This window comes from Pyrus communis, chromosome 2 (genome assembly GCF_963583255.1).
Source record: "Pyrus communis chromosome 2, drPyrComm1.1, whole genome shotgun sequence".
NCBI classification, from domain to species: domain Eukaryota; kingdom Viridiplantae; phylum Streptophyta; class Magnoliopsida; order Rosales; family Rosaceae; genus Pyrus; species Pyrus communis.
The window spans coordinates 28,581,019-28,604,833 of record NC_084804.1 but is presented as its reverse complement, the minus strand read 5'-3'; the positions used below and the strand labels follow the sequence as shown (position 1 = coordinate 28,604,833).

The window sequence follows — 23,815 nt, the reverse complement described above, 5'->3', positions numbered from 1 at the left end:
GGATTGTACAGGTGGTTAAGTGGGAACAGTATCGCTATTGTTGGGTGCACAATAGCACGTCTCTGTTGAGTTTAGGTTATTATCCTTACCAACAGATTTTAATTACTTTAGTTTTAATATGATAGCCTCAGGGGCAATTTAAAGACAAGTCCACGTGATTTTGCATGAACAATTGTATGTTCATTGGGTCCATATTTGTTCCTTATAACCAATCATTTCAGATTACAGATCGCTTTTGGCACACCAGTTAACTACATGTGCATGATCAGACTTGGGAGCAAAGGAACACAAAGTCTTCTAATTCCTTAACTCCCAAGCATCGCTAAGGCAAGTGGCTCTTTACCACAGTGGTGGAAATGTGTTGTGCTCTTGCATGACAGCATGGGTTCGAACCCTGTCAGTGGCTAATTTAACATTTAACTTACTAACGCTATCGTTTCACTCAAAAAAAAAAAAAAAAATTACAAAATCTTCATTGTTCGTTTTCTGATCAACAAATTTTAGACCATGGGTTTCCAGTTGGCTGGTTTTGTTCATACTAAGAAAAACAAAGTTCCTTCATAGGCCTTGGATGTTCCTAAAGGATATTTTGCAGTCTATGTTGGGGACAGCCAAAAGCAGTATGTGATTTCAGTATCACACTTGAACCAAAATTTGGTAAGTCGAGCTAAAGAATTCGGTTATGGTCATCCCATGGGTGCTATTGCATTCCCGTGCAGTCAGTTCATCGAGTGCAAGAGCACTCAGGCCGCAGTTACCTGAAGTCCGCCACTGCAAGAGTCAAGAGAGGCGGCGGAGCACACTAATACTGCAGCTCAGGGTGGCTGAGCTACCACGTCCAAATGCCCAATGTAGCAGAATCGATGGATCCGTTTTCCCCAGACGGCACAAAATGCCATACCCATTGCTTACGGTTGACACACCCAACCCCAATAGCCATCAATCTAGGGGTAGAGGTGTGTTGGCCAATCCAAGATTTTAAACTTGGGGGGTCCCAATAATAAAGGTTAAAAAATTTATAGACCAAAATAACATTGAAAAGTTAAATATAATACATTTCATTCAAAAATCATGTGCAAAACAACATTACAAGCTATAAAATCCTAATTCAAGTGTCCACGACGAGGTTTCATAGTTTGAAAATGTTCCATGATAGCTTCATTACCAATACATGAAAAAACATCTTTCTCAATGTAAACAACTATGCTGTCACTCAACCATTGATCTTCCATTTTGTTGCGAAGTGGACCCTTAATAATATTCATAGCAGAAAATGCCCTCTCCACTGAAGCAATTGCAATCGGTAAAACCAAAGCCAACTGAACAAGCAAATATACATATGCAAATGTTTGATGCAACCCTTTCTCCACCATTTTCTTAGCAAGCTCATTAATTCTCCGCAATTGAGAAAAATCATTATCAGAACGCACAAAATGAATGTAAATATCAAGTTGATCTTGAAGTGCCGATCTATCTCGATCCGTGAGAATTGAAACAAGTGGAGGTATGATATTGGAGTAATGTAATTATAATATGGGATTGGGTGGGATTAGAAATTTAGGGCTATGGGTGAATATAAGAAAGATGGGGGGATTAGGGGGAAAAGTAGTGGAACGGGGAAAGGAGAAGCGAAAGGGACTCTCGGGATGGGAATGATGGCCCATGTGGGGCTAGACTTTCAAAAAGATTATGGGATCATGTTGCAAACAGTGGACCAATTGCAAACGTTTGTCTCATTGGTTTAAAAAAATAAAAATAAAAAAGTAACAAATTGGCCAAAACACTGCGTTTTAGACCAATTTTTTTAAATGCCCTGTTTTCTTTCTTCTCCCCTGTTGTCTTCTTCTCCATTGCAACCTGCAACCTGCTACTGCTGCAGCACAGACAGTCTGCACAGGCCTCGTGTTTGAGTACGAGGGGTAACATGCACATAGACTCCCAAAATATAGGTCTCAAAATAATAAAAGAAAGGATATAGGGGTAACCTAAGCACTCCAAGCTCTTTGACCTTTGACTACTACCCCAAAAGCTCTTCGTGTATACATAGAGCTATCTCCTACATAATTGCCCCATACACAGTGGGAATGGTGCACCAAGTAAGGCAACAACCCGAATCAGCTGCGAAGCTTGTGTGAGTGATAATAATTCAACGTATGTGATAGTAACAAAACAAGCCGACCGATCACAGTTTTGAAACATCAGTAATAAAACCATACTTTATAAATCATACACAACTCACTGGAAATCCTGAAAAAGTCACACAGATATCCATGGGCCTTTCTAAATCAAACCACAAAGGTTCTCAAATCTCTAGTTCATAAGTACACTGAAAACTAAGGTTAAAGTGACACAATTCAACCGAAGCCTACAGCTCATATGCTTCCACATTTTAGACTGCCTCCAAGAAACCAACGAAGACAGGGGGTGGGATCCTGGACCACTAAATAGAATCCAAGGAAGATCGAGTTCCAGACCAACGAACGGATCCAAATAGGAAGAGGGATTGGTGACCATTCAACAAAATCTGACAAAGATAAGGTTTTAGACCACTAAACGTAACCGAAAGGAAACAGGATTTCGAACCACTCAACGAAATTCGAAACGAACACGATTTAGGACCATTCAAAGAAATTGCATAGGAAGAGGGATTCCAAATCACTCAATGGAATCCAAATGAAGCAGGGTACCAGACCACTTAACGGAACACGGTTCAAGAACACTCAATGGAATCTAGTAGAATTCTAAAAACATAATTTAGAATGTCTCAACGAAACGAGACATGTCACAAATTTGATGCGACAACTCCCCATGACAATGGGTTAACGATCTTCTACCAACCTTCACATTTCCTAACCATTTCAGATATGCATGTCAAACTACATTTCATAAATAGATCCATGACAAATTTAAAAGTAATATTCAGTAGAAAACACATTCATTTTGTAAATCCATGCCATATCCACTAAATATACTAGCATGAGAATTTCAGGACAACAACCGATATCATATATTTAAGTTACTAACCTGGAATCCACTCTATGACACCTAACATAGAAATCGATGTGCACACGTACGATCACTGCCTAAAACAAAACACAAGTCTCATCTCAGACTAACTTTATCGATAAAACACATAATTGTAGTTTACACATGTTCACTACAGTAATCAAAGATGATTCAGGATATGTTGATCATAAGTCAACTCTCGGTCAAAGGTCAACGGTAAAGCCAACAACCCTAGTAATTCAATCTGGAATATCCGCACATCAGATTATGATCTGTAACTTCTTAAGGGTCTCATTATGCTTCTACGATAACATACTTAAAATTTGTAACGATCCAATGGTTGGATCTTCACTAATCGAAAGTTTAAGTAGTGGCCAACTACAAAATTAGGCTAAAACATTAGACTTACGCTAAATGGATGCCAAAAATGGATCTAGGGCATCAACATTAGCCTAGAAGGACATTTTGGGTTGCCGTCCACGCGCCGCCACACACGTCACCGAGCGTCGCCGCATGCGCCGTCACGCATCCTCACGCGCGAGGCTGGGTCGACTAGAATATTCCACCACCAAGACGATATGTTCCATTAAATCTAATGCAATTTGTCACTATTTACCTGATGGCTTAAGGAATATTTTAGACAGTTAACAGAATATAACCCTTCTTCCTCCTTCCTCCGATCGCCGACGACGCCATCTTCCGCCGTCGAACTTGCCGGAATATCCGTGAAATTAATCGGTGATATCTAATAATGATCATATTTTAGAAATACAAGCCTTCACAGAATCACATTACATAACAAAGTTTTACATAAGATTGCACACATACTTTTGGCATAAAACCAAAGAAGTGAACCACTGGATCGACTACATGAAGTTTGTGACATAAAATGTGCACGTTGATCATCCTAAAGTTTTCCACTGTAAGGGACACTAAGTTCTATTCACATAGTAACAAATATTATATTGGAGGTGAGAAAATTTCGCATCGTGTAACAGTGTTGAGGGAAAGTGATAGGATTTTTACCACCAACAAAAGTAAGGATAAAAACACTTAAAAATACTAACAAGAGAACAAGGTAATTGTAGTATAAACCGTTCAAGCAATGTCGTTTTCCATAGGGATTGAATGAATAACTTGTATTTAAACTAATCCTCAATTAACTATTTAAAACAAAGTTTAGAAAAGATTTATTTTATGACTTAAAATAATAAAAACAAATTTTAATAGAAATAATTTAAGGGATTCGACAAAAGTAAAATAAACTAAAAGAAAACGGCTTTTGAAAATCAAATTGTTAAAAGCACTAGGGTTCCGCCATCACCATTAACAATCTTATGTAATTTTACCAATTACTTATGAATTTCCATGTACATCCTTCGAATGTTAGGTTTTTTTTAATGCATATTCTCCTCGTGATGTTCAGGCAAGAATGTATATCTAACATGCAATCGGTTTGTGATGTTCAAATAAACATAAACATGCAAGATTCATTAAGCTCTATGAAAACCTTTTAAAAAAACCATGCAACCCTTAAGAGCATGATGTTCGCCTTGAGTAAAATTACAATTATCAATCACAAGAAGCCCTTCCCAATTTCAGGTGATGTTCCAACAAAAATTACATCAAATTACTTCTCTAAATACCTTAATAGTGATCAAGCATTAAAACATGTAGATAGCTTAAACACGGTAATTAATAATTCAAAGCAAGAATGCATCCATTCATAAATAAATTAATAAAATCACATATTCATGCTAAGGTTTGTGGCCTTGCCCTAGCAAAAGGAATTAGTTACGCATAATCATAATTAAAAACCAAGAAAATATTATTAAGAACATGGATTGAAAACACCTTGTAAATAAACTTGAATCGTCAAAAGCTCTCTAAACCGAATTCTCCAAAGTTGTGTGTCCCAAACCTTAATGGCTTTTAGCCTTATTTATACTTGTAGACATTAAAATTTCAGTGAAATAAATGTTTACCAACACATTGAATTTCCACATGCTAGGACTTACGTGGCATACACCAAGTGTCTAACAAATCATACACATGGCATATGATTCATAAAGAACTAGACGAGTTATCAAAAGTGACACATGTCAACATTTAACTGAAGTTAATTAAGGAATTATGTTTATTAACTTTTGATAATTTTAATTTAAATCAAACAAACTATTTGATTTAAATTTAAAATGTGATTTGATTATTTGATGAAGTCAAATCACGAACAAAGCCTAAAACTCAAGTTTTTCTTCTTTTGTCAATTAATCAAGTCCATAATCAATGCCAAATCTAGCTGTAGGCAAGACTTGGAGAGCCTATACATATGAGGCTCCAAGACAAAGAAAGGTCTAGAAAATCATTCTCACATCCAGACGTTGAAACTCTCAAGCTCCCAAACTCCCAAATTCTCAAACACTTAGAAGATTTTGGAAACTCTCTGCATTCTTCATCATTCCTGTGAAGAACCACCAAACACCCCTACATGTGCCGGTTCCTCCATCGCCACAAGCCAAAACTTTGAGGTGCTCATTCATTTGAGATCAAGTCATCGCAACGCTCGGATCAACAACACACATTTTTCACCCGGAGATCAAATTAGAGGATTCAAGTTTGTAAAGAGATTGTAACCCTACAAATTCTTTAATACATATATTATTTTGTACACATGTTCTTGTGTAATTTATCGTAGGAATTTCTTGTTTACAATACTACTAAAAATTAAAAATCCTTCATATGAAAGGTCTTCTAAAAACTAGGAAACAAAATAAGAAAAGGATAACTTAAAATCACAATCCAAATCTAATTAAGAAATATGCTCATCTGACAATTAAGCACGTTTCTGGATCTTCAGGGCTCCAAATCAAGCCCAAGATGACTCTTTTTTGCGCACTAGCCCATTATTTCATCGCCTTAAAATTAACCGCTTGATAGAAAAATTTGAAATTTTGACACGAAAAAGCTGAGAGACTCACGAACATCCTCCAATGGGAATCACTCCAAAATTCATCCATATGATCACATTTTGCTCAAGAGTAAGTCACAAGTCCTACATTGGAAATATAAATCAAAGTATCAAAATCTCACCAAAATAAATAATAAATTATACTAAGAATAGGGTAAAATATATAGTATGAAATCGACTCATCAGAAAGCACTAGTAAGTAGAGTTTTAGTTACCCTCACTGTGCTTAGCTTATTTTGTTTCTACTTCTTTCTATCTCCGTGATAAATCAAATGTATAAGGAGAGATTTGTTAGCCTATGACCTTATGTGCTACGCTATTGATTGAGTGATTTGTATCCATACAACCTCTGTAAAGTAACAAGTTCCATATAGTAAGGCCTAGCGAAGTTGGCTAGCCAAAGTAGTGAGTGCCTAAACGCTTTGGTGTATTTCGGAATGAAATCATGTAATTATAACTATAAGATGTAAATTGTTTTCTCAAACATTCGATGTGAGATTCCAACAAAAAACATGGTACCGCACAATTACAAATATTGTAGAACCGAGCTGTTATTTTCACAACAAAATAATATTCCTCGGGAATTTTTATTTACATAATTCAAAGATACAGTTTTTACTCCTCACAAAAAATTTCACAGTTACATCCTACAACCAAAGTGTTACCAAATCATGTAATTCTTCACGGACCACGGTTATGCCTCGCACTTTTGACCTAGCTAGTAGTAGGTAAGAGATACTCGTCTTGTAAAGAAACTATTGTTATAAAAGTTGCTATTACAATCTTCATTTACATCATCCTTCAGAAACTCACAGAAGAAAAAAAAATTTGTAGTGTGTGTAGAAAATTTTTGCTTTACAAAAATCTAACGCAGCTCAAGTAATCACAATGTATTCAAAACCGAGAAATAATATCAATGAAGGTATCTTGTCTGCAGGGAATTGTTAGACCACCCATTGGATGATCAAATCCAAATTCTTGTTCAGCTTCACTTAACAAGTCTTGGAATGAAGGTTGATTGAGATATGATACAGGAATGACAAACCGCTCTCTCGTTCTCCCTAACGTAAACAGCTAAAAAACCTTTTGGGACATCTACTAAGTTACATGAACCTCCGCGACTTGAATTTGAAAAAGACCGCCGAAGAACTTTCTTTGCATGAGTTACACTTGGATGACGGAAACCCATGGTTTTATGTCTCGCTAGAGAAATGTCAGGTGGAAGTTTATAGGAGGAAGAAGAAGAGAAGAGTTGAGAATATGCAGAGACTTGAATGGATGGCAATGAAAGTCTCATGAAGTATATATAGTTAAAGTTTTATGTAGGATTTGTCTTCCTTTGAAAGAAATATGTGGTGACAATTAAGACCATCTTGATAGGGTATAGAAGGGAACACTGTCTCATGAAGGATCAGACGGTGCTGTTTTCCACCTGAACTTCAATATTTTAGGTGAGATATTGCTGGACAGAATGCAGAACTTCAACAGATATGTAGTCTCAATCACTACCAATATATTTTGACGAGATGATGAATTTGAAGACAGAGCCATGTGAACTTGCAAATGCTTCTGTCTTTAAATTTTTTTTCAGTCCCATTCAATTTTCTGCAGACCACTCACTCAAACTTTCTTTTAACATTAACTTGATTGTTAGGATTACCAATGATCTTGTCGTCCTATCTTCCGAACATGAGTAGGACATTATGTTGTATTGTTAATCTTCATTTCTACTCGTACATTTTTCTTGTTTAGTTGGAAAGACAAGTCCATGTAATTTTTCCTTGAGAAAATGACTTTCAATTGGCTCTGCCACGGTCTTTCACCAATTGTATTTGTTTCCGTAGCCTCCTTGAAACATTGGAAGACAGAGCCATGTGAACATTCAAATGCTTGAGCAGCTGGGTCACTAGCCAATCTGCATTCAATTGCCTCCAGACCACTCTCTCCAACTTGTACAGATTATTTTGTAGACCAACGTATCAATTTTTTGTACCAAGTCCTCACACTTTATATGCTAAAACTGTTGAAATAAAAACATGGGAAAAATTCTTGTCTCAAGCATGTCTCTGATTTTCTGTAAGCCTTCAATTAAGAGTGGTAGGACATTGTGTGCTTTCTTTTCGTCACCGACTCGTGAAGTGTTGTTGACAACTTGTAGACAAGTCCATGTGATTTTCCATGAGCAAACTATCTCTCACTTGGGTCCATCCCAGTGCTTAATCACCAATCATTTTAGGTAACCGACGGCTGTTTGAACTATATATGCTCACATCATCCAAGGTTCCGGAGCAAGCCAACACAAGTCTTCTACTCCCAGTCATATCTTCTCAAAGCTCTTTCTGTCCTGAACTCTTTAGTATACCTTTTTCAGAGAAATTTCAAAACCATGGGTTTCCGATTTCCTGGTATTGTACTTGTACATGCCAAGAAAAATCAAGTTTCTTCAAAATCATTGGATGTTCCAAAAGGCTATCTTGCCATCTACGTTGGGGAGAGCCAGAAGAAGCGGTTTGTGATTCCGGTGTCCTACTTGAACCAACCTCCATTCCAGGATTTGTTAAGCCTGGCTGAAGAAGAATTTGGATATGATCATCCAATGGGTGGTCTCACAATCCCCTGCAGTGAAGACACCTTCCTTGATCTCACCACTCTGTTTGGTGTATAAGTAGAGGCTACAATATATGTCAATAATTTTGACACCAACGGCCGTAGAAGCACTTGGCATTTTAATCGCTTTCTGGCTCACATGAAGGAGGTTCAATTGATCAGTCGTCCAATGAATCATCCGGATGGAAGAGGACAGCAACGTCAAACCGCTTGTGAGCTGAGAGGAAATGGCCAACCTAGCGGACATAAACTCACTGACACAAATTTTCAAGAATATTTATTGTCAACTGAATGTACATAGACATAGTTGTCCTGCAAGACGATAATTTACAATGCAACGGTTTTATAGTTTCATGATTTACTTTCATTTTATTTGCTATCGTCTTTCAATCTAGTTACGAACAGACGGTAAAATTTACACAAAAGGGACTGACAATGGCAAAGTCAGGAATTGACGAGGGGAGGGGCGAAGTTACAGGACCAACACTGACACTGAGAGATGAAAGCTAAAAAAGTGCAAGGTTTAAAAGAATAGCAATAACCAAATAGTAATATCTTCCATAATTTATCAGTACAAACAAATTACCCCTAATATGCATAATACCTAATCCAACGAACAATTCAATTAATCAATACCAATAACAATAAGCATACAAATTATTCAATAAATAAAAATTCAATTCAATTAATCATATGAATAAGAATAATTGTATACATTATGGAATAATTCAATTAATTAATCAATAATCAAGAATTCAAATTTTAATTTTCACCCTAAAAAATAATTTCATAATTTCATATCAATAATCAATAATCAATAATGTAACATCCCACATCGTCCAAGAGAGTGGATCATGTAAGTCTTATATGTATATTCTCATCTCTACCTAGCACGAGGCATGTTGGGAGCTCACTGAAAAGTTCTCGTGTGAGTTCCTAGAAACAAAACCATCTGATTGGCAAATGGCAAATTTGAAAAAGAAAAGGGGGACACGGGTATGAGAGGAGAGAACGAGGGACATGTGGTCCCCCCATATTTTTTTTTTTTTTTCTTTTTCAAACTTACAAACAGCACCGTTTTTTTTTTTAGCAAGTTTAAAACGATGTCGCTTTGGCATGGATTTTTTTTTTTTTTTTTTAAAAAAAAAAAAGGATTCATCTCTACTAGCAGCAGAACCAGACCACCGGAACAAGGACGGGGTGAAACCAGTCAAGTTTTCCGACGAGAGAAAGGGCTGAACGAGCGCTCCAGGCTTATTTTTCGAACGAGGGCCACTCACGTGGCTTCGCCATTGCTCTTAAGTACATAGGTTAGATAATTATATGAGTATAAAGCTATTATGTCCTCTAGATAGTTCAAATTTTTGTACCTGTCACTTGACTAATTATTGTGTCTTCTCGTTGTATGTAAATCAAAATAGGCAAACACGATGTACAAATCAAGACATACTAAAATACGTACCATTTAATTGAGTGGTTAGCAACTTTGAAATTGAGTGACTTCTTTTAACAATGATCTTTGAGGAGGAACTTAAAACTAAATTATCCGTTTATGAAAATACACTGCAGAGTGAGCCCTACAAAGGTATTCGTAATTAAGAGAACCATGTATATATTTCCGCGTCAGGTTAAGCTATTTGTAATTGAGTTAACTTGCCCTATCTACTGAGTACTGAAGCTGGAATTAATTAATTTAAAATGACCGTTCGGAATTAGTTGGTTCTACAATTTGAAATGTACAATGTGTCAACATAGTTCAAACTCGTCATTCACATAAGTTAAACCAAAAACCTTCCATGCACATACCAGTGAAAATGAATCCCACTACACAGTAGTACTAGTGATAAGTTTGTGTCTTCTTTTCTTGTTTTCTAAGTGTTTAACCACAAAAAAATTATCTGTATTTCTGAAATACAAAACCATTTACAAAGGAAACACATTAAAAAGCACGTAAGATTGATAGGTTAGTGTATGTTTTATCACAAAACCGGCCAATGTCAAATATGAACTTAGCCAAGTCGGCTAAAGCAATGTGATCATCGCTCTTGACCCAAGTTTAAATCCCTCTTCCCAAATTTTGGATGAATTCAACACAAATTACAGTATCGTCTATGAAAAAAAGAGAGAACTTAAATGAAAAGCTCCTAATACTGTTCACTTTAACAAAAAACCATATTTTTACACTAAAAAGTCAATCTTGATACTATTCACTTTATCCTTTATTTTGTCCTTATCGTTAAAACACCAAGTTTTCAAAGTCTTTTTCATTAGTTTTTCTAAACAACAACCACAAACCCACTTCGTGCATATACAATCTCAAGCAAGCCTAAACACAAAAACACCAGAAAGTGTAATCAGATGCAGTGTTTTCTATCAAATAACGCATAACGTTCAACATTTATCTCATGATTTCAGGAAGAGGAAACTCTCCCTTGATATCGACTTCTCACAAACTTGAATGAATTACATTAATTTGTACTTGTTCCGAATTCCACACCAATAATAATCTGAAGCTGAGGAGAGAGACGATCCGTCTCAGAACATAACCATGTCAATCTGTCTCGGCACACAATCGCACGAAAAAAGCTTTCATTTCTTTTGGATTTTATTGTTACAATTGTACACAGGGTCTCGTGTATGAGAACTGGGTAACCTAGCTACGGTGGCAAGCAGTACAAGCAACTACAGGTCGACCGCGAGATGCCAAGCATCATCCATGGCCAGGGACAACAGTCCTCGGCATCATCCATGGCCTGGACAACGGAGAGGACCAAATAATTTTCTAACTGGCAACCTGCTGCAATGGAGGCCAAGCCATTTCATCATCTGTGTGGCCCTGAATGAGAAAATCAGAACAATTTTTCCTGCACCCATGGTTATATGGGTTTCGGAACCGCCCATCTGGACCCCGAAGATACCCATAACGAATAGCATTCGCCAATTCGTTGGTGGTGATATTTCGAGCTATCTGTTTCAGAGATGCAACAACATCATCAGTATATTAAAGAAAATGAACTTCAACTATAAATTAAATAAAATAAAAAAAGAGAACCAAATTTTGCAACATCCAATTCATTAATTAATCCACATCAGCGATTTCGTTTCTTTTGTCAGTATTCTCTTACAGGATGCGAAAAGGGGCATAACTTTCTTATCAATAGCTATCTCTGCTCCCACATTTTTTTCCCATTATTTAACAGGTTCTTCAATCGCTATTTATCTAGCCCCAAAGAAAAAATCTCAAGAAAGAAGGAAAAGGAGGTAAATAAAAGATAAATTGTATTCCAAATCAATGACCGTATGGGCTGGCTAATCCTCGAATGCAACTGAAAAATGTAGTTTTCACTTTTTCGGAGGAACACATGTTTTGTCTTTGCTAACTAAAGCTAAAATTTATGTAGTGAGGGTTCCATCAATTACCTGAGTTGCCTGTGCCATTGTCAGGGTTGTAACAGCAATCAAAATAATTACGTCCACAAACAGAAAAGCAACAATACTAGGATACTGAACTACCACACGACGAATCCATGATTCCTCTGTTCGCAATCCTGGCAATGCACCCCAAATCCCTGTCATCATGAAAAGACAGCTGTCATCTAGTAAAAAAATGAAGTTCATCACAAAGTTCATAATTTCTGCTACCCACATACTTTGAACTGCAACAGCAGTAGAAATGAGTGACGTCAAAGTTCCCAGGCAGATAAGTATAAAGAAATCTCGCTTGTTTCTCTGCAAGAAGAAAATTAAGAGATAGTGAAGCTGGTGGAAACAACTGTGACCTCATGTATTCATACCAAAGTTACATTGACTTGGACTGTGACGAAGTTAGCACTACTTACCTTTCCAACACAATTAGATATCCATGGACAATGATGGTCAAACTGTTCTACGCATCGGTTACATGAGGGGCAGTGTTTAGAGCGAACAGGTCTAATTATCTGATGCAAAAGAATGTCAGATATCCATGACATTAATCAAATCTAAAAAAATTATATGCACCATAAAGATATCCCAAAATACTATTCTACTTAGCTCTTTGAAAGAAAATAGGTCATCAAGTTAACCTTGCAAGTGGGACAAAGTTGAGACCAATTTCCCATCCATACAGCAGAATTGTTCAAATCAACGTTCAACAAAGGATCCTGAAAAATGTTGGCGCACTGTTAGTAAGCTCAGTTACACAAGTTTACAAGTCAACAATATCCCATCTGGAACTGCATTTCTGAGCACCGCCATGTAGAGAGTACAAATGTTTTTACCACATATGCACGCATAATATGCAGGTTTAATACTCGAGCATGTATTGTCACATCATCTATTTTTCAATTGCATTAGATGGGTCCCCTTCATTAACTGGTCACATAAATATTGCCGAGGGAGACTGACTTTTCATGCATAATTCCAAAATCAAGGGTTCTTTTGTTCCATCAGAATAGTTGATCTTTGAGTTTGGGGAAGAAGGTGAAAGTCTTCTGTAGTTGCAGAACGATTGCTAAGTTTTCAGTGGTGTGCTTGGAAACAAAAATAAGGATCTATGAAAAATTTGATGGGGAGGATGTAGAGTTTTCTTTACATGACAATTCCTCAATTTTGGACCTCACTCAGTTTTGTTTCTTCCAAATTTTGTGATACATGATTTTTTTTTTTTTTTTTTGCATAAATGACAAAAAACTACCTCAACTATTGGTGTCACGACACTTTCATACGTCATCTTTTAAAATTGACAATGTCATACCTCATCTTATGAATTTGTGCCAATGTTAGACCTCCCTCAGTTTTTCTGTTAATTTCTCTATTAAGTGCTGACATGGCTAAAGATGGAACCCATTTTTTATTAAAAAATTAATTAAATATTAAAAAAAATTAATTAAATATTAAAAATTGAAAAAAAAAAACAAAAAACCAAAAAATACCCATCAACCCGTGTCCCCCCTCCCCAGATCCCCTTCTCTCCCACCCAACGCCCTCTCTCTCTCTCTCTTCTCTCTCCCTGCAACCTGCATCCCTAAAATCCCAAAACCCAAAAACCCTTCCCACCCGACCTGTAATGCTCCACCCTAACCTGCCCCTTCTGCAGGCCAGGGGCCACCAGCACCAGCGACCCCGCCACCTGCGACATCGCGCACAGCCCCTTGGGGTTCGCAATCGTCTCAACAAAATAGCATCTCGATGACGCCGATTCCGCCCCTGTTGTCGAAGTCGCGAAGGAAGAGCTCGCAGAACGGGTAGCAGTTGTAGATCCAAAACCCGTGGTCCGTCCCCATGGCGAAGCAAGCCTAGTCTTGGTTAAAGCAGACGTGGAAGAGCGACGAAGGCGAGCAGGGCGCCAGAGGGGCAGACTCCGAGGGCGAGGAGGCGAAGGGAATGTTGTTGTGGAGGTTGTGGGTAGAGTTAGGGCTTGGGGGCGATTGGGGGTCGTGGTTATCATCGCTAGAGTCAATGACAGATGTAGGGTTGTCGTTGGTGGGATCGGAGAGGAAGGTTGGGGGAGGGATGGGTGGGAAGGGTTTCTGGGTTTTGGGAATTTAGGGATGCAAGTTGCAGGGAGAAAGGAGAGAGGGGCGAGAGAGAGAGGAGAGAGAAAGGGTTGGGTGGGAGAGAAGGGGATCTGGGGAGGGGGGACAAGGGTTGATGGGTTTTTTTTGGTTTTTTGTTTTTTGTTTTTTGTTTTTAATTTTTAAATATTTAATTAATTTTTTGATCAAAAATGGGTCCCGTCTCAAGCCACGTCAGCACTTAACAGAGAAATTAACAAAAAATTTGACGGAGGCCTGACATTAGCACAAATTCGTAAGATGAGGTATGACATTGTCAATTTTAAAAGATGAGGTATGAAAGTATCGTGATACCAATAGTTGAGGTAGTTTTTTGTAATTTACCCTCTTTTTTTTTTTTTACCTATGCACATGCGATGCTGTCACTAAAGATAAACTTAAAACATTTTTCCATCAGATGAGATTTAAACTATCAACCAAACTAAGTTCAAATTAAGTTTCATGCCTACCACCTTCTGTTTTACAGAAATTGATGGCTTAAGGAAAAAAAAAATATATATATATATATATGTGTGTGTGTGTGTGTGTGTGTGTGTGTGTATGTATATATAAATTGTTACAGTTAATCATCAGAAAACTACTTATATTGAACGTAGAAATGATAAAGACTAAACGGAAACATTGCATACCTCTGTATTTATAGGATTGCTTAAATCCCCTGCTCTTTTGATGTAACCTGGATCTTTACTGCAAGCAAATGTGGTAGATAATTGTTTAATGACATCACAATAACAAACTACAACAGAAGATTTGTGGTAGATGTATAAAGCACATCTACTATTAAAGTATAAATTTGCCAGGCTAGTAATGTCTCTTGACGACGTATCAGATATATTAGGTTCCTCCAAAAAAGGAATGGGTGGGGTTATCTGGTGGTTGTGAAAAAAAACAAACCCAAAGTGCCAAGTGACTACTAAATTGTCCAAACCAGAAGTTCAAGTATCAAGGCACATTCAAATTTTCTTACTGAAACTAATGCAAAATACCCATTTCAGAGAACATGAGAAGATAAAAAAAAAATTAAAAAAAAAAAATTAATTTGAGTTTAATTTTAGAATCTAGAAAAAGAATTACCTGCTGCACCTGTAGAACATAATCAAGGAACCCACTGCTAATGAAATGGCAGTCCATCCCCAGAGACCGACAGCAGCAGTAACCTTTGTCAGATTAGGAGCTAACATGGGTAAGTATGAAGTCAGTGAGGAATGACTAGCAAATGAAAATCCATCTGAAATCCAAGGGAAAACTGGAACAAGCTTTACTACCTGCAAGGACTGAATTCATAAAGAGAACTGTCTGAAAGACTATTATACACAATAAGACAGGTGCGTAACCAATATCCGCCATCTTTCCACTGCAAAATTTGTCTCTCCAGTAGTTGCTATGAGCCCGCTGCTGGTTAGCCTGCACAAGATACAAAATTACTCTTTTTCTAACTAACATGATAATATTATAAACATTCCTATTCAATTAATAGTTAACAGAACGTTGTAGAATATAATTTCCCCCTTCACATATACTTTTCTCATGAGAAGAATCGAAGGATATACATAAGGATACATATGATATGACATCTATATTTACAATAACTCCTGCAAGTCTTCCAGAAAAGAGAGAATAAATTCATGTTTGGCGAGGGATGTATGTAAGTTATGGAAAGTACATGAGAACCACTAACCAATTTGTTTACCTTATATATGTACTATACTTGACACTGAATTCTCAACAAAGAAAAGAAAATGTGAATAATAACAAACGCCAAATCTATGAGAAGAACCCACAAGTTATGCAACCATTGCAAAATATGGTCCTGTATCAAAACCTCCACCCAAACTCAACCTCATATTCCCATATCTGCATTTCAAGTGCTGTTAGATTTGGTGATGAGAAAGCTACCAGAAGTGCTATAAATATAAAGTTACGTACAAGGAAAAGAGCGACACGCTGATGACCTTTATCAGATGCAATCTGAACGGGAGTAAAACCAGCATTGTCTTTCACCGTTAATTCCTGCTTAGTGCCAGCATAGACAAGCACTGTGCAAGCCTCCACGTTCCCACTTAAGGCTGCCCAGTGCAAAGGGGTACAACCTAATACAAATGGTATACTCAAATCATCAGACCACAAAGCAAAGCACCAAAAAGAAGAAATAAGCATGATTGAAATTCATCTTCTTCAATATAAAAGAGTATTATTTACAGGCTAAGGTAGCAACTTCATGATCATAGCTGTCCTGTATTGCATTATTTGATACCCATCATGAAACATGTTTAATCACTCTCTTCTACTTGGGCTAGGTTTGACATATTACATAAACGGCTGATGTATAAGTTTAAGGGTGCCTTTATTGGCACCCAATTTTTAGTTAAGTTCACCCAATTAATTTAACAAATTATAATTCCAATTTTACTCTTATGGAATGACCAAAAAGGACATAAATCATTATCACTTTCTCGACCCCAAAATTGAAGTTTGAAAGCACTCAAGCACAACACAGATGAATGAATAATTATCTGTTTTGTCCTCTCACCCATATACATCGAACACTTTCTGAGATAATTGAGAAGGTATTCTAGTTAACATTATTAAAACAGAAATTAGCAAGTGGTTGTGCTTCTCGAGCGTTGGTGGAGAAAGAACTGTAAATTCCTTGATAAACCATTTCAGCCAGCTTTTTACTTGCATGATTTAAGCCGAGATCAAAGCTTTATATGAAGAAGATAGAAAGCCTTGGAAATATTTTTGTATTGTTGATTGTTTTTTTTTTTTTTGGTAAAAGTGTTGTTCGCTTGATTTTCTGCAGCATGAGGGTTTGAAGGAATTGATGCATAAAATTCTGACCGACCCAAGCCACCGAACGTGAATCCAAATATCCAGGCGACCAGGCCCGAACCATAAGGTTACACCAAACCTCAGCTTTAAGTCGTTACTTTTTTGCATTGGTAATGGATGAGTTAACGGGACATATTCAAGATGATATCCCTTGGGGTATACTTTTCGCAAATGATATAGATGAAACGCAAGAGGCGGTAAATGCGAAGCTTAAACATTGGGGGGAGGCATTGGAATCTAAAGGTCTTCACCTAAGTAGGTCGAAGACAGAGTACATGGAGCGCAAGTTTAGTGAGAATGAGGATCCAAATGAGATAGGGGTGAGGACTAGAGATCAGGAAGTACCAAAGAATGCGAGCTTTCTTTATCTTCGATCTATGCTGCAAAAGAACGGAGAATTGGATGGAGATCTCAACCATAGAATACAAGTTGGATGGATGAAGTAGAAGAGTGCATCAAGTGTGTTGTACGACTGTCGTATGCCAATAAAGCTCAAGGGAAAATTTTATAAGACGGTAATAAGGCCAACAGTGCTTTATGGCACGGAAATTTGGGCGATCAAGCATCAACACGTGCAAAAAAATAAGTGTAGCGGAGATGAGAATTCTTCATTGAATGGGTGGAAAGACAAGCCTTTTTGGTGTCTGAGTTTACTTCTGTTGTGGTGGGTGTGGAGATGGGTGAGTAGTTGCGATAGCTTTGGAATGTTAAATGTTTGTAAGTTCTTAAAGAAGATGGGTTAAACATATTAATTTGGGTGGACTTAACTTAAAGTTGGGTGCCAATAAAGGCACCCTAAATTTAATTGTACTCAATTTTTTCTTTTTTTTTTCTTTTTTTGAAGAGTTTAATTGTACTCTTAAAATAACCAGAACACAACATATTTGGGTGAATAGTGCACATTTAGTGTACCTTCTTTATCTTGCCTCCCTTGGCATGCATCTCTAAACAGAAGTAATCTAACTGTATCTGCAAAACCTTTATATGCGGCCCTGATTGAAAATATAATGAATTAAAACAATTTTCCTGTAGACAATCTCACAACAAAAACTTCCTGTCTCCACATACGTAAGACTGCTGCACAGAACATCATAATTTGATCAATGACCTCAAATCAGAAAAAACTTGTTTTGCCAATCAGATGAAGCCCTTTGGCCATTTAAAGGCTCAGCCAAAAATACAGATGACCAAAATAGACCAATCAAATAATTAGAAAAGACAATCCAGACAAGTTAAGGTGTTACATGCATACTGAAAATATTAACAAAAAGGCAAAGAAGTTGGATGCTAATATTATGAACAAACCAAATCTAGAAAGAACTAATTCCGGTGTTATATATAGATGTACATAATGAACCACATCTGATAATGAAAGCTTTGTGGAGGGGTACAGACTGGTATTGCACCCCCACAAGTCCTTACCAGACACCAAGAGTCCTTCCATGGTTCCAATACCAATCTGAATACCTCCACAAGGGGTCACACAGTTAGAAGGTAGGGATCAATTAGCTATTTCCATTTTCCGTAAAAGCAATAATAACCACTTCAATCGTTTATTCACTCATTCTTTACATGTGTGCACAAAACAACATGGATATGAATAGATTTAATCCATGACAGACCATGTTGTGATGGAGAAAGTGAAAAAGCACGATGCCAATGTCACAGAATATCTATGAACACGTAAACCATGTCAATATGTCATAGTATAGCCTTTCAACATACCAATGAAGAGGACTCCTCCCCTCATTATCAGGTGCATCAAAATCAGCATGATATCTTGCAACAATGTGATTCAGAAAAGATGTTTGCCCATATTGAGCAGCAACGTGAACTGCCTGCAATGTTGAGAAAAAAACTAGTAGCAACAAGCATCCTTTGATTGCATTAAAATATAGGACTAACAGCTAATTTTAAAGTATACATCACCCAATCAAAATTAAATTCACACTACATATAAATCTACTTAAAACAATATGACTATAAATATAATAATCACTTTAAAAAAGAAATAATGCTACACATGATAATGGCAGTAAAAGTTCCTACATTTGTTATTAGTTATTACAAGCAATGCTAAGAACATATGTATCTGGGTAAGCATGTATACAGAAAGTTCTTCTGCTAGGAACTCTGGAAACCTATGGTGCTTAATCTTGCTGAATCTGGACCATAGATCAGTGTGGTTCATACCAAAATGTTTGGTCCAGATTAACTGCAACATAAACTTTTCTTTGTTTTCAGATTAGAGTACATTGCGATAAAGTATGGCAACACATCGCAGACAAGCTGCAGTGCTAAAACTGGTAATCCGCAATGCACTGCACCAAAGAAAGTTTGTACATATGTACTTCATCTCCGTAACATAGTACGTATGCAGCTGGTATTGAAAACTGGGCTTCATTTTTGGTCGTTGGATTCAGCAGTTGGATACTTAATGGAAGTGAAACTACTGAAAACTACTTGTGACCCATGAATAACACACTTGCTCCCTCGCCTCCGGAATCTCATCCAGCCCCCAAACCACACCACCTCTCCACTCTCAATTCTTCATCTCCACCCAAATACAATGGTGGACCATGGAATTAAGGCTTTAAAGGTCCACTAGTGTCTGAAAATGATCTCAATCTCAATGAACTCAAACAATAGTTTTGGAAGAGAAAGAACATCAGCAACACATAAACAGATACAAGAATGAACAAAATTCGGAAGATCAATAGAACATACATGTCCCCTAAAACAGATATACAAGATCAGGGAAAAACTCTGGGGAACTACTTTTAAGGAAACAGGACCGTTGGTCTTCATCATTAGTATTACAAAAATTGTATGCATCAACAAATCATTGAATCCTAATTCTGAATCAAATACCTAGTTTATGTAATACAATTTTTTTTTTTTTTATTTCAAAATGGACAAACTCAACCGAGAAAATTAAGGATATTGGAGATAAACTGCATTAAAAAGAGAGAGGAATGAGACAATTACCCGGTAGCCATGTACATCAGCTGCCTCAACCCTAGCTCCATTCTGCAAGAGCACATCCGCCGCCGCAATTGCACCCTTCACGGCTGCCCAATGCAATGCTGTCTGCTGTAAATTCTCAGTCGCATTGACATCTCCACCATGCTTTGAACACATCAATACCAAGTACATTAATACCAAACAAGCCAACCTCACCACAACAAAATAAAAACAGACATATGCTTCTTCAACAGCAAACAAACCCGCTGCAACTGTTCAACCATCCCCTGACACACACACACACAAAATTCAAAATTTCCACACAAACCCACTGCAAAACTCAACCTTTCCTCACAAACCCACCACAGACACAGCTCAATCTGTATAAACCCACCACAGAAACAAGCTAATTCACAGAAATAGAAAATGTTTAGGGCATAGATACCTGAATTATGTAGTGGGAAATATCGGGGAAGTTATTGAGAGCAGCCCAATGGAGGGCGTAGTAGCCATGGACGTCTGGCTTGGAGAGAGAGGCACCGTCTTTCTCGACGAACTTTCTGAGTTTCTGAAAATCGCCATAAGCAGAAGCAGAGAAAACGTCGAACACCGGAACCTCGGCAGGGTTTTCCTGGGTTTTTGAGTCCGAAGACACCACCTCTATCTCTGAATAAGCCATTGCTACAGAGCTAAAAGCATTAGGGAGAGTAATCAATCACTGTAATGGAGAATTTGAAAGGATAGGGTTTCTCAAGTGAATTGGGTATTTCTTCCTTGATTTTGAATTGGGTATTCTACTTTCTTTGCCCCTGTAGTAATGGTGACTGGGTGACAGGTTTGGTTGCAAAATTGCATCACAAGGAGTCATGACTCACGACGGATATCTCAAACATAATCTGTACTGATTAATAAAATAATCATTATCAAGCAAAATCTTATAAAATTATCAGTTTAATCCTCTAATTAAAACAGAACAAGAATAAGAAATATAAAGTAGAAATGTAATTTCATACAACTAAATTTTGCTTTTTTTTTTTTTATCAAAACCTCACTTACGTGTAATTCTAACACATCTCTAATTAAAAAAGTGATGTGTGTGAGCTGATGGAACACAAAGGATTTTTAAAACCCAACAAAATAATTTTTTTTCATTTTTATTGCCACTTGCATCAGTCAGTACATGCAAGCAATGTCCCTGCACAAGGCAGATTTCACTGTCCCAAAAGAACCCATGTAGTGGTCCACGTTGCGCAAGGAGAAAATTCCAAGTTTTGAATTTGTTTCAAGGATTTTTATATAGTTTCGAAAATAACTTGTCCGTTATAACTTCGAATTGAAATTCGTCTGCAGCCATGTGATAGTAAAAATGAGTACTACTCAAAATAATAACATAAGAGTGGAAAAGTGAAATGAAGATTGAGGTCCACGTGGAAGGCCTACGTGGCATTTCAAGAGTGAGCGAGATTAAACACATATCACACAAGTGATGTCAGAGTATAGATAAATTGCAGTAAAAGAAGAGAAATGACATTTATACCGAAATGAGGAGTCTCCTACATAACAGCTTTTACCAATAATTCTCGTAGTCACGAAACCTTTGGCACTAAAAATCATGGAGGGGTGAAAAACCTGAAAATAAAGTTTTGTAAAACCGTTTCGAAAAGTGTAATCCCTCACTGTAAAATAAGTACATGGTTTCCCAAAAATATTATAATAATAGTATGTAGTAGGTACCCTGCAACAAAAGTGAGTCAAGATGTAGGATACAACAACAAGTACCTCAACGTTAAATCTCAACCCGTTATTATAAGAATTTAATGCTCATTAATTTATGTAGGCACATAAGTCCACTGCAGAGATATTCAAACAACGGAACAGGCGGAGTGTAGGTATTACATTCTAGTACTACATCACATGAGTTGCGTAAGTCGCATCACATACGAGTCCAAAACACTACACAAAAGGACAGGTTGGCACCTAACTCTGGATCCAAAGTGAATGTAAACGGTGCATGTGAACTACATGTGAAGCTAGTCCTTGGCCCAGGACAGTACAAATAACTAAGAGTGTGAAATTCCGTTTCCGGATTTCACTATTATAATCTACGTATTTGTATTACTGAGATTTTATATTATTTTTCGAGAATTTATATTAGTTTATTTGAAATTAGATTTCAATTAAACAAGTTATGAAGAGTGAAGTTTGGAAAATTATTATGTACTCGTTGACCTTTTGAGGTCACAAGTAACGTTTTCGAATAGGTCTCGAAGCCACGAGCGCATAGGCGAAAGCCGTTTGCGAGTCCGGGTTATATACGGACGTTTGAAGTTGTGAAACTATAGATTGTGGGAATTATTTTAATTTCCACTTAGGGGTAAAAAGGCCCAAACACTTTTTGGGATGAAAGGACTGGCCATTTTAAGTGGAAAATGGGCAAAAATTAGATGGGGGGATTTGTTTCCATTCGGCTAAATGGGCACCACAACACGACATTCCAAACTCAGCCATCTTCCACCATATTTTCAGGTAATCTTCAACCATCCCACACTTGCCACATCTTCCATCACCTTCCAACTTCCATCTCCACCAAAAATCAAGTGTTTTAAGGCCTAATTCAGGTAGAACTCCAAGGGAGAAACCGGGGGTTCTCAACGACGAATTGTCGTTCGGGAGAGTATCACCATTCACCATCAACCTTAATCAATTTCCCTTGGATCCAGGAACTTGACCCAACAGGTTTGCAGGGGCATTGGAACACCAAGGAAGTCGAATTGAAGAACACCCACCTTAGGGTTTCCGGTGGTTCATGGCCAGTTTAAGGTGTTTTCCGGCCAAATTGGCCTTGGCCGTAGGTATAAAGTTTACTCTACTTGTTGAGATCTTCATTCTTGTAAAGTTTGAGAATTTTTGGAAAAAACCGAATTTTCCGATATATAACATTCGATTTATGAAATGATGTTGGTTGAGTATATTTTCGATAAGGTCCGCCACTTGAATATTCTAACAATTGATGATCTTACCATTGAATTGACTCCAAATTTTAGTATGCTATTGTAGATATGGTTTACGAACCTTAGGGAATTACTAGTGAAAATCTAGTGGGTCTATATTCATTAGATAGCGACTTGAATATATGAAATATGATTATTATCTTAAATTTTTTTTATATTGGTATCATTTGTGAATATGAATTCGTCTTATAATTATAATTTCTATTGAAATGTGAATTTTATATATTTAGCCATAAACCTATGCTAATTAACTATGATTTGGCTTGTGTATTGATGATGTTTGTGATATAGATGTGTTTAATTAACTTTTTAATAAGGTGAATGATAATTATGATGAATGTTATGACAATTATGGGATCTAAATATTATTTGATAATTATTTGGATATGCTTGCCAACTGAATACCTATTTGAACTTGGCACTATTACCTAGCATGAGATGGAGATGGAAGTCAAGAGATGAGTTAAGTACTTTATTAGATTTTTAGTAGAAATAGTAATTAAGGGAATTCCTTGTGTTGTGCTTCTTATGCCTAGATGTTGGTTGATATGTGGAATCGATAGCTTGTATGAGCATAATTATGTTTAATGTGTGATGATGATATTGCACCACGCAGTAGTGGTACATGGATGGTCCTACTTGGTATATCCGCAATGGGGGACCATATGTATTCAGGGGTGATCATACTTGAAATATCCGCGATGGGTGATCAGTGTCTGCACGATGAGTTTATGCTTATGGTCCTGTTTGGTATATCCACGATGGGGGACCATACGCATTCTAGAGGTGATGATGATTGGTTGTACATGGTACATTTTATAGGGGATTATATTTGGTTTGGTTCCGTTGAGTGGTCTGGAACCCGAGGTTGT

General features: G+C 37.2%; 2 protein-coding genes across 2 annotated transcripts; one reads left to right on the top strand and one right to left on the bottom strand.

The window, feature by feature from the left end:
* The first annotated feature begins 8,111 nt into the window (after positions 1 to 8,111).
* On the top strand, positions 8,112 to 8,919 carry LOC137726946 (auxin-induced protein 15A-like). The gene has a single exon (XM_068465896.1). It carries the CDS (start codon positions 8,361 to 8,363, stop codon positions 8,637 to 8,639), a length of 279 nt encoding a protein of 92 aa, XP_068321997.1. The 5' UTR covers positions 8,112 to 8,360; the 3' UTR covers positions 8,640 to 8,919.
* A 2,006-nt stretch (positions 8,920 to 10,925) lies between these two features.
* On the bottom strand, positions 10,926 to 20,776 carry LOC137725385 (probable protein S-acyltransferase 23). Its single transcript, XM_068464047.1, has 13 exons — positions 20,378 to 20,776; positions 19,957 to 20,097; positions 18,694 to 18,806; positions 17,881 to 17,960; positions 16,063 to 16,226; positions 15,402 to 15,540; positions 15,211 to 15,310; positions 14,766 to 14,823; positions 12,646 to 12,723; positions 12,421 to 12,519; positions 12,232 to 12,310; positions 12,002 to 12,150; positions 10,926 to 11,549 (listed from the first exon to the last, which is right to left on the bottom strand). The coding sequence occupies exons 1-13, from the start codon at positions 20,609 to 20,611 to the stop codon at positions 11,364 to 11,366; spliced, it is 1,620 nt and encodes a 539-aa protein (XP_068320148.1). The 5' UTR covers positions 20,612 to 20,776; the 3' UTR covers positions 10,926 to 11,363.
* Positions 20,777 to 23,815: the final 3,039 nt, after the last annotated feature.